Consider the following 12,165-nt stretch of genomic DNA (forward strand, 5'->3'; position numbering starts at 1 on the left):
CTCACCAGGCTCACCTCAGGCGAACAGGTTGCGCAGCACTGCTTGGCCGACCCTGGACTCCTCCCTGGAATCCCGGTCGACGCAGTAGAATTTCGTGAAGGTGTGCGTCGACCTCCACGTAGCAGCCCTGCATATGTCCAGCAGGGGCACACCAGATAGGAACGCCGTGGTAGCTGCGATCGCTCTGGTGGAATGGGCTCTCGGACGGCCAGGCAGCGGTCGGTTTGCCAACCGGTGACAGTACATGATACAGCCGGAGAGCCATCTGGAGATGGAAGCCTTCGAGAGAGCCTTCCCCTGATTGACAGGTCCAAAGTTCACAAAGAGTTGTGACGTCTTCCGAAAACCTTTCGTGCGGTCCACGTAGAACTTCAGCGCTCTAGCTACATCCAGCGAGTGCAAAGTCCTCTCAGCCGGCGACGAAGGCGACGGGAAGAACACAGGTAACACCAAGGGTTCGTTGAGATGAAAGTCCGACGGTACCTTGGGCATGAAGGAGGGGTGCGTCCTGAGCACTACCCTCGTGTCGTGGAAAGTCAAGTACGGGGCCTTGCAAGAAAGGGCCTGGATCTCTCCCACTCGTCGTGCGGAGGTGATGGCCACGAGAAAAGCTGTTTTCCACGATAGAAACTTCAACGGGGCCGAGTGCAGAGGCTCGAACGGAGGTCCCATGAGTTTGGTCAGTACCACGTTGAGCTCCCACGCCGGGGCCGGAGCCTTCACCGGCGGGAACGATCTGAACAGTCCCTTCATGAACTCTTTCACCAGACGATGAGACCACAAGGACGTCCGGCCCGTGGTTCTGGTGTATCGGGAGATCGCAGCAAGATGAATCTTGATGGACGCGTGTGCCAGACCAGCTTTGGCCAGCGTCAGCAGGTACGGCAGCACTTGGGGAGCCGTAATCCGTAGAGGGTTAATCTTCTGTGCGTGGCACCAGACAGAGAACCTCTTCCATTTGTGTCCGTAGCATTTAAGAGTCGAGGACGCCCTGGCCTTTGCAAGAACCTCTCTGCAATCGGCCGGTATGTCGTATCCTCCAAACTCTAACGCTGCAGGAGCCAGGCCTGCAAGTTCAGCGACTTCGGGTCGTGGTGGAGGACGGCGCCTCCTTCCCTGGAGAGTAGATCCGCGTCCGCCGGCAGCTTGATTGGCGGGGACGCCGACAAGTCCAGAAGGTCCGGGAACCATATCTGCCTCGGCCACGCGGGTGCGACGAGGATCATCCTGCACCGTGACCTCTTGAGCTGGTTGACGAGCCGGATTAGCAGAGGCAAGGGAGGGAACGCGTAGAGGAACAGGCCCTCCCAGGGGAACGAGAAAGCATCGCCCATGCTCCTCGTCTGGGGAAACCTGCTGGCGAACCTCCGGCACTTGGTGTTCGTCGCCGTCGCGAACAGGTCGATCTGGGGTGTGCCCCACCGTCGGAAGAGGCGATCCACCAGATCCTGCCGTAGTTCCCACTCGTGGCACGAGCGCAGCTCCCTGCTGAGTGAGTCGGCGATGGTGTTTTTTATCCCTGCCAGATGAAACGGCACCAGAAGAATCCCTTGGGCGACGGCCCAATGCCACAGGTCCTGCGCCTCCTTGGACAGCGCTGGGGACCTGGTTCCGCCCTGTTTCCTGATGTAAAACATGGTGGTGGTGTTGTCGGTGAAGATCCTCACCACCTTGCCCTTGAGGGACGGAAGGAAGGACCTGAGGGCCCAAAACACTGCACGGAGCTCCAGGACGTTGATATGCAGATTTTCGGTGTGCGCTCCCCACCCTTCTAGGGAGGCATCCGTGGTCACAGTCACCTGGTGGGCTGGGGTCTGGAAGTCCATGCCCGCCGTCAGATGCGCGCGGGTGCCCCACCACCGTATCGCTCGTCGGAAACTCTCGTCGAGCTTGATCCTTTCCTCGAAGCTGCCCGTCGTCTGGATCCAGCGCGCATCCAGGAACTCTTGCAACGGGCGCATCCGGAGCCTGCACATGGGAATGAGGTAGATGCAGGAAGACATCATCCCGAGGAGGGACTTGATGGACCTCACCTTGCCGTGTGGACCACGGCGAGCTCCCTCGTCTTGGCGCGGATGAGCCAGTCGTCCAGGTAGGGGTAGACGTGAATCCCCTCGCGGCGCAGCTGCGCCGCCACCGGTGCGAGGCACTTGGTGAAAACCCTGGGTGCCGACCGCAGTCCGAAGGGAAGGGCTTTGAACTGGTAATGACGCCCTTGGACCACGAATCTGAGGAATTTTCGGTGCCCCTTTAGGATGGGAATGTGGAAGTAGGCATCCTCCAAATCCAACGACGATAGGAAGTCTCCTTCCTCCAGCTGACCCAGGACGTGCTGGAGGGTGACCATCCGGAACTTCTGCGCCTTGATGAACTTGTTCAGGCGTCGCAGGTCCAGGATGGGGCGCCATCCTCCCGTCTTCTTCTTCACGAGGAAGTAACGCGAGTAGACTCCGGAGCCCCGAAGCCTCTTTGGGACGAGTTCGATGGCGCCCTTTCTGAGCATCGCCTTTACCTCCAGGAGAAGTTGAGGGACGTGAAGTTCTTTCCTGGCCACGGGGGGGACGCGCGGGCACCTTCTTTGAAACTCGAGCGCGTGGCCCCGGGCCAGGGCGTCCAGCACCCAACGGTCGGTGGAGATGGACTCCCACACGCTGACGAAGCCCGCCAGCCGGCCTCCCACCGGGGTGCTTCGGTGGGGGCCCGACCCCACGGCCGGTTCAATCCTGCTTGGACGCGGCCTTGCCGCCTTGGCCTCCTTGGCGACGACGGCGGGGGCCGCCAGACTTGCCTCGTCCTCTGTAGGCCTCTTGCGACGACGAGCGGGCCGCTTGACGGTAGGAAGCGAAACCGCCGCCGGAACCTTTGGAGGCGCCCTTGCCTCCGCCGCTCCGAAAGGGCGTCCGCCGTTGCTGCAGTACTCCAAGGGCCCGGGCCGTCTCAGTATCCGCCTTGATGGCCTGAAGGGAATCGTCCACTGTCTTCCCAAACAGGTTGTTCCCGTCGAAGGGCATGTCCAGGACCCTGGTCTGGACGTCCTGCCGAAAGTCCGTAGCCTTGAGCCATCCGCGACGTCGAAGGCAAACGCCGTTGCCCATCTGGCGGAACCCAGTGTCGGCGATGTCCGTCGCCACTGTGATGGCGTGGTCCGAGGCCACCTCACCTTCCTGCAGGATCTCAAGGGCCTCCGCCCTCTTGTCGTCCGGCAGAAAATCCAGCAGGGGAGCTATCTTGTACCAGAGTTCCCTGTCGTAGCGGGCCACGATAGCCAAGGCGTTGGCCGCTTTAATCGTCGTCGCCGCCGACGTGATGACTCTGCGTCCCATGGCATCCAATTTCTTTCCCTCGCCGTCCGGCGGGGAAGTCGACGTGGAGGCCGCACCCCCCCCCCGCTTTCTTCCTGGCTGCCGCGGAGACGACGGAGTCCGGGGTAGGCTGCGCCCGGAGGCATAGGGGGGCCGAGTCCGGGACCCGGTACTTTTTCTCGTACCGGTCTCTTTTCGCTGGCGTCGTGGAAGGGTTCTTGAGGAGGGAAAGGCCCTCATCCCAAATGTCGTCCAACAGAGGCACTGCGAGGACCGTCTTCCTCTTGGTCTCGCGCCGTTGGTAAAGGAAGCCTTCCTTTTTCTTCTCCTCAGGGCAGAGTTGGAAAAGCTCGGATGCCCTGGCGATCATTGAGTGGAACGATCCAATCTCGTCGGGCGGAGAAGCCCTGGTGGGAGGCGACGACGGAAAATCCTCGTCGTATGCCTCGTCGTCCGTACCCGTCGCTGCCGTGTCAGTCCCCGTATCATCCCCTCGGGTGGACGGGGAGGAGGGCTGGACGGGGCGCGACGGTTGAAAAGGAGGCGGTGGATGGATCCTTCTTTTCTTGGTAGGGGGAACACCAGAAGGTCCCGGTTCTGGATCCCCCGACGGGAGAGGTTCCTCCGTCGGTAACGGTAGTCTCGTCCTTATCTCGGAGCATAAGGACTGTATAGCCAACAAAATGGCCGCTGAGTTGTCTTGCGGCGCTGGCAGAGGGGAATCCGACGGGCGAGCAGGGGCCCCGTCGGTATCCTCGACGATGTCGTCGTCGTCACCTGCGTCGGGGCCCATTCCGACGGGCTGGTCTTGTTCCACGCCTAGGCCGTGGCTTAAGACCTCGATCAGTTCCTCTTCTGAGGTTGAGGCCGAATCTACGACGACGCCCTGCCCCCCCTTCTTCCCCACGGAGGGTTTCACGGGGGTCCTATCGATGGGCACGAAAGAAGACTCCCTCCGAGGAGGCAGGGAGATTCTGGGCCCCGAGGCCGCCACCACTGGTGCAGCCTCCACAGGCTGGGCCAGGGCCGCCGCGACCGTTTCGATAGAGGGCTTGGTCGAATGGATCAAGGCCTTCACCACCTTAGGTGCGCTCACCGCCTTATCCTTGAGGGAGGGGGCACTGCCACGCTCCTCCTCTGCCTTAGAGCTCGACCGGGGTCTCTCCAGGAGCTTCGCCGGGTGCTCGGCCTTCCTCTTACCCGACCCAGAGCGTTGGCTCGTGGTTGATGGCGCCGGGGAGGGTGCGCCCTGCCTGGCGCCCGTAGAGCCCGACCGTTCGGCGCTCCCGGTGCCAGCGGACTCGCGGTGCTTGGCCTTATGTTGGGCCCCCGTCGCCGGGGCGCCCTCAAAGGTCTTAGAAGACCGCTCAGATTTCTTCTTCTTCTCGCCAGACGGGCTCTTACCCTCCAGCCAGCTGGCGAGACGTTGATGGCGGTCCTTCATGGTCCGTTCCGACATGTTGCCGCAAAACGCACAGTCCTTCTCCACGTGCGTCTTGTCCCCATGAAGGCAGTAAAGGCAGAAAGAGTGTTCGTCCTCCTTGAAGACGTTCTGCAGCTGGCATCCAGGGCAGGCCCTGAACAGCTTTCCGGGCGTCGAGTTTCCCTTCTCCTGGGCCATCTCCGAGACCGGGCCTGAGAAGCTTCTGGAGTCCTCCGAAGTGTAGCTCGACGAAATCTTCACCCTTGAGGGGCACAGATGAATCCGACACGGGTCCCCGTTGATCGGATGTAGGATCGGTGGAGCTTGAGGCTCTTTTGACCGAAAGAATCGAAGTTTTTGTGAAAAAGCGCGAAAAAATAGCACTAACGCTCGAGAGCAATAGCACGAGGATCCCAACACATGAACGTGCGGTAAAAATCTGAAGATGGCTGCCAGAGGCGGTGCTTAGGTAGAGGGCAGTCATTGGCTGTGGTCAGTATGACGCAGAGACCAGTGATTGGTTATTACTACGAAAGACAGATCAGAAACGAAACTGATACTGGTTTTTTCTTTACCGAGGATTCCCAGCCTGACGACGGGGAATATTCATGAGCATGTGAATCCATGCCAGACCCCATGCTGGAGAAACTCTTTTACTGAGGATTCCTGGCATGACTGGGAATATTCATGAGCATGTGAATCCATGCCAGACACCATGCTGGAGAATTAGCGGTTACGTGACTGGTAGAATTTAAAAAGGAGTCATCTCCATAGCAGAGGTTAGCAGCAGCCGACCAAGAAGAGGGGTGAAGAAAATACATTCTCAGAGTAATAAAACGCAGGGCCCACTCCTAACTGTAAGGGCCTGGCCAGAGGGCCGAGGCCACGTGGTCAACAGTCGCCGAGCAGTTGTAGATGGAAGGAAACCCACGAAGCAGTTGAAGTGACTAGACGACCGTGGAAATGAACTTTGCAATATAAAACTTACGAACTCGGCATAAGCGACCAACCAGGTTGGTGGAAAAAACTATCTGAGGGACCTTGACACGCAAGGGATTTTGGGTACAATACACGTCATATTCGGGATAGTGTTAGTCACGTCGACGTGCCCTTTCAAACTTCAAAAGAAAGATGCAATACTCCGCAATTTCCACTAGATGTCAGACTATGTACAGCATGTTATTCTAGGCAGATCCACAAGCATCAGAAACCAAGTATCCCTCCGTTAGGGGGAATTCTCAAAACTGTGCCAATTCCCTTTCACCTTAGAGACTCCCAGCAAAGTTGCTGGATTTTGAGGACACAGGGAAGCCTTTCAGGATTTCCCATGGTTTAACTACCTTCTCTGGGATAAAGTACTGTTTCCCAGAGTAACTAAAGTGACATTGACTTTACTAGTCTTAAATCCCTAAACCCAGCACACCCGATCTTACAATAGAGTGCTGGAGGGGTTACTCATTATCCCCTATGTCTAGATACTCAAGTCAAACATTACCCTTTCCTCCAAGAATGGCTGGTGGCAGTGGTTTTACTACGAACTACCATGATTTTTCGCAACCACAATTTGTAGCTCCGGCAACGTTAAATCGTGGGAGCCATGTTTTTTCAGATGGCACCTGAGCCCCTGGTCGGTTTGCCATATCTTTGTGTAAAGGTCCTTCTAGAGTTTCTCTGCGCGCCAAACCAGGTTTGGTCCCTTTGTTCATTCGCCTTTGGCGGGCTCCTGGCGCCTGGGTGTCGGGGGGGTTTCAGGAAGTAAGGGAGATGCCCAAAACGCCCTGTAATTAGTCTTAGGAGACCCAAATGCACTCTGATAATTGGCTGGCTGACTGTCCGGCAAGGACAGCCAGCCTGCTGGGTGAGGGACAGCTAGGCTGGAATGAATGGGAGAGAACTGAATAAAAGGTGAGTCTCTTGGCTTGGAAGGTAGAGTCAAACACTGGACGAAGGAACCGAAGAGCTTGAAGAGGATGACTGCTGCAACTCCTGGACCGTTGGTTTGCCCGGTGAAGCCCTGCTGCAGGTCTGAATCGCCACGTTCGCATAGACAGAATCCCTGCAAAGGACGACGTCTCCCTTTGAGTTGGTGGGACCAATCGACTCCAAAGTAAGCCACCTGGATACTTATCTCGGAGCTTGTTGAATTGCCTCAGAGTTGTTGCAGGAAACCGTAGGACCAGGGAGAGCGACACCAGCATGTGTGCGTTACTTACAGCCACCGGAATTGAAGTTTGCCAGTCCGAGTGCAGTGCAGGAGTCAGACGTCCTCCCTCTTGTCCCCACGACTGAGGCACAGGAACAGCAAAATCTGCAGGAACACAAGTTATCAGCTGCATCGTTTTCTTCATTGTAAGGTACTGTGAAACAAGAATGAGTGTACATGCCTCTCGCGGTGAAAATGCTTGAAACTTTTGCAACTAATCAGATTGTGACCCAACATGATTCTTTTTACAAACTACTTCTGGGAACTTGTGCAGAGACTTTAACGTTTACTTACCAGAACAGCTTTATCCTATCCAAGACTTTGGCCTAGCCTATTGAATTGACTCTTCTGGTGAACTCCATGCATTTGCACTGTAATTGTACCCTTTCATGTTCTAATAATCTTTGCCTTTTACTCTTTAAAAATATTCTGAACTAGTATTGAAGTATATTTGAGTGCTATATAATTGCCTCCTTCTATGAATGTTTTATAACTGACAGATACATTTTTTAGCAAAGAAACCTTGAGTGTAAGTTTATTTGAACACCTGTTTATTGTAGACCTCTGTGTAACATCATTACTGCTCACATTCCCCTCTTGAGATAAGCCTGGCTGCTCAGTCCCACTACCAAAACTGTAGTACAGACTTATACCAAAGGTTGGTTTGCTTACACCCATAGTTGTGTGTAGTGTTCCCAGAGGGAACTGCATACAAACTCTGCATAACCCTCCATCCGTATAAATAGTGTTTAAGGATAGTGAAAAAATCTCAAAAGAGAAACCAAGGGGTTTCAAGCAACACTGCACATAGAGTGTAGTGTGCTGAAAAAGTAAAACAAAGATGCCTTTAACGAGATCTGGAAGAAGCAGACTATATAAAAAGGTAAAACACTGCATAGTTCCAAAGGTCATAGCCCATTAGAATGAAAGGAAAGAGGCTCCCCTCATTCAGGATGGAAATAAAAAATCCAGCAAAAAGTGCTGAGGTCTCAGTAGGAGAGGTGATTCAGCATACATCTCACTAACATTCTTCGCTGCATACTGATGTCAGGTTGAGGCATAGTATGGTGTATGTACTAGCCCGAGTTTTGTTGTAGCTGCCTTCTACTGAGGGTGACTGGATAGCCATGCCTGCAGCAAAAGTGGTGCATTTATACATACTAAGACCACCAATGGAGCTCATTTTTGATGTCGCTTTGCAGTTCGAAAATTTAAGAGACAAGCTACCTTCACTCTTCTATGCATTAGGGGGTGGGGAAATAGCAAGTCTTCTTAGCGCAATAGCCTGACCTAGTGTATCTACTAGGCGGCTACCATAAAGATAAAGGTTTTGAGGTTCTACCTCGGCTGGCAATTGTGGGCCTTACTTTCTATCCTTCCATAGTCAGGGATAAGCTCTCCTGACAAGATGTGCCACAGTCCTTCTCAGTTCTCCACTTTGCAGGGTTTGAATATCTCCTCCAGGTTACCAGCATAGATCTGGATGGGGTGTAAAGGCACCTACCCACATGGGCGCAGCACACATGGCCATTCCCAGATCTAATTAATGCACACACTGGTGCCAGCCCAAGTTCCTCAAGAGAAATGAGCCAACTAAAAATACACCCAATGCAAGCATGTGCTAACTCAAGTTCTTCAGGACTAACATTTCCTCCAACAATCCATCTTTGTGTAACTGAGGTGGTTCGTTTGAGAAAACAGGTTCATTCGGTTTCTTGACTTCTGCTCTCTAAGGCACTGACTTCTCCATGTTAATCAGGTTGAAAGCAGTCTATGTTCACACTTGGACAGTCCATACCTGTTCAATTCGAATACGTTCTCTTTCTAATCGCTCTCGTTCAATTCTTTCCCGTTCCAATTTTTGTCTTTCAATCTCCAGATGCTCCCGCTCCCTCTGCAAGTGGGCATGAATTTCTTGCTCACGCATTATATGCTCGCGCTCAGCCATCTCTCGACGTCTATTAAGAAAAGGGTAATTTTAGAAAAATATAACTGCACAAAACACTTGCAAGCAGTATTGGGATTATCCAGTCAACCTGACTAGTTGTGATGCAAAAGATCCAATTAATCACAGTAACTATGGTATTTCATATGCAAGAGTGACAATAGAATCATTAGATAGTACCAGATCAGCAATGGAACAAGGGCAGTAGAGCATAGGAGTTAGCACATACCATGCTTTAATAAAGTGAGGATGATCCATTAGTACATAAGGAACAAGTTACTTACTGTTCGGGGACAATGGTCCAGTGGAGTTTGTCTAGGGATTAGTTGGGCCCACTAACCCGAGGGGAGAAATTATCCCTTCTGGAGCTTCTCTGTCCAATTGAAAAAGGAGTTTCAACACAGCAGCAGGGCTTCACTGGTCATTCAAAAGTCCAGGAGGATGCAGCAGGCTTTGTTCACGTATTCGTCGGGTCCTTCTCCTTGGTCGACTGCCGCTAGGCCCAAAACACTCACCTTTTGAGCAAGTTTCTCCCATTCGTGCACAGCCTAGGCTGTCAATCACACAGCAGGGTGGCTATCCTCAAAGGACAGCCAGCCAATCTGGACTGATTGCATTCAGGCAATCCTGGAGACAAAGTACAGTAGTTTCGTGACCTTCACCCACATCCCAACCTTCCAGACACTGAGCCAGGGGCAGGCTTTAGGGCTGAAGCAAGACAAAGGGCTTGCATCTGTTTTGACACAGTAAAACCCAAGAAAGACCAGACAGAAAATGGTGAAAAAAGACCAGGGCCATGTTGACGAAATGATCACCGGTGCTGTATTGCAGCTAAGGGTTCAGCCTGTGGTAGAGAAGCACAATGGTAGGAACAATTAAACCACTGCCACCAGCCACGTAAAGTAGTGAGGGTAACAAATGTTACATGAGAATGTAGGAAAACGGGCTACTAAGTAACCACACATCACTCCATATAAGATGGGATGTGCTGGACCTACAAACGTAAAAGAAGTGAAGTCAATTCCACCCAAGAAGAGGTATTTAAACCTTGAGGAACATGCAGTGTGTCACCATACAAAAAGTAGATGCCTATGAGTTTGTCATGCTCCAAAACCAGTGGAAACAAAATCCAAATTAGGTAGGACTTGTTTTATAGGTGTGTAAATATCGGGTTGGGTGGCGGGAGGGCGTTTGTTTTGTCTTTTGTATTGTCTTTACAGTGTCTTGTAGTTGATAGGAAATGTGGGGGTGGGTAACTTACAGTAATATAATATGGTAAATTGTTGTGGCATGTGTTACGTAGAAATTGATTCTATGGATTACCTGCAAATCCATACCCAAATGTAGGTTTTTTCTGATTTATAATTGTGTAAAAGTAATAAAGTGAAAAAATAAAAAAAGTTCACTCCGGGGTTAAAATTAAAAAGTCGCCAGTCCAGCAAAAGAGCTGGGGGTCTCCAAGGTTCGAGGATTTTAGCACAGCAATGAAAATTCTCCCCAACACCAACCTGTAACTATTGTTCTCCAGCATGGGTCTGGCACGGATTCGCATGCTCATGAACAAAGAATACAAATCAGTACATGCATTCACAACCACAGAGGTGGCAAGGCAAAACTCTTACCTCTGGAACAGATAAAGCGAACAGGGTGCGTAGCACTGCTTGGCCAACCCTGGACTCTCTGGAATCCCTGTCGACTCAGTAGAACCTTGTGAAGATGTGCAGAGACCTCCACGTAGCAGCCCTGCAGATGTCCAGCAGGGGCACACCAGAGAAGAACGCTGTCGCAGCAATCACTTTGGTGGAATGGGCTTTTGGACGGCAGGCAGTTGGCCTACCAATGACAGTGATACAGCCAGCGAGCCACTGGGAAAAGAAAGCCTTGGACAAGGCCTACCCATGGTTCACAGGACCAAAGTTCACAAACAGTTGTGTCTTCCGAAAACTTAGTGCGTGCCACGCAGAAATTCAGCACAAAAGCAACATCCAGCGAGTCAAAGGCCCTTTCAGCCGGTGACTAATGCTTCGGAAAAACACAGGCAACACCAACGACCTGAGGTGGAATTCCGATGGACCCTGTGACATGAATGAGGGGTGCATCCATACCACCATCCTCGATTTGTAGAAAATCAGATTATGGCTGTTTGCAGGACAGGACCTGGATCTCACCCACCCACCCCACCCTCCTGGCAGAGGTAATGGCCACAAGGAAAGCAGTTTTCCACGAGAGGAACTTGAGGGACCTGATGCAAAGGCTCGAAGGGGGCTCCCATGAGCCTCATCAGCACCAGGTTGAGTTCCCACGCCGGGGCTAGAGGATTCACTGGCGGGAAAGATCCTTGGCGAGATGGAATGACCAAAGAGAAGATCTTCCAGGAGACCCATTGTAGCAGGATAGCCACCAAATGCACCTTGATAGAGGCGTGCGCCAGCCCTGCCCAAGGACAAGTAGGGAAGAATCTGTGGGGCCGTGACCCTCAGGGGTGCTCTACTGCGACCAGCACCATGTAGCGAAAGTCTTCCACTTGTGACCATAGCATTTAAGAGTGGATGATGCTTTGGCCTTAGCAAGCACCTCCCTGCAGTGTGCCGGGAACTCTTATCCTCCAAACTCTAGGGCTGCAGGAGCCAAGCCCTCCGGTTCAGCAATCCTAGGTGGTGATACAGGATTGCGCCTCCTCTGGTGCGCAGTTCCGCGACCACTAGTGGCTTGATCTGAGGCGACAGGCTGAGAAAGTCCGGGTACCAAATGTGCCTCGGCCACGCCAGGGTGACGAGTACCATTCTGCATTGGCACTGGCGTTGACTGATGAATCGCAGCAGGGGAGGCAACAGAGGGAAACACGTACAGGAACAGGCCTTCAAACAGAAAGGAAGACGCCCACCGCACTCTTTGGCTGGTGGAACCTGCTGGCACAATTCTGGCATTTGGAGTACGCCGCCACCACAAACAGATTGATCTGGGAACTTCCCCATTTGAAGATGTGGTCCACCTGTTTCTGTTGAAGCTCACAGTCGTGGCAAGAGCACAACTCCCTGAGCGAGTAGGCAATTGTGTTCGACGCCTGCCAGGTGAAAGGGAATGAGGAACATCTCTTGACCAACGGCACGGTGCAACAAGTTCTGCGCCTCTTGGAGAGCGCTGGAGACAGAAGGAATGACTTTAGGGCCCAGAACACTGCCTGCAGCTCCAGGATATTAAATGGAGACCCGCCTCTGGCATGCAGATGTCTGGTATGGGCTCCCCAGCCCTCCAGGGAAGCATCTGGTCAGTCTACTAGTATGGGTGTTTT

At 53.0% G+C, this 12,165-nt stretch overlaps 1 protein-coding gene across 17 annotated transcripts in view; it reads right to left on the reverse strand.

Moving 5' to 3' along the window:
- Positions 1-12,165, reverse strand: part of SLTM (SAFB like transcription modulator) — a 333,070-nt gene that overhangs the window by 124,287 nt on the left and 196,618 nt on the right. For all 17 annotated transcript variants that reach the window (XM_069624367.1, XM_069624362.1, XM_069624366.1 and 14 more), the window contains exon 14: positions 8,727-8,886. In XM_069624367.1, the coding sequence (XP_069480468.1) occupies positions 8,727-8,886 (160 nt within the window). The remainder of the gene's footprint in view (positions 1-8,726; positions 8,887-12,165) is intronic.

This window comes from Ambystoma mexicanum, chromosome 11 (assembly GCF_040938575.1).
Source record: "Ambystoma mexicanum isolate Mex_15411 chromosome 11, UKY_AmexF1_1, whole genome shotgun sequence".
NCBI classification, from domain to species: Eukaryota; Metazoa; Chordata; class Amphibia; order Caudata; family Ambystomatidae; genus Ambystoma; species Ambystoma mexicanum.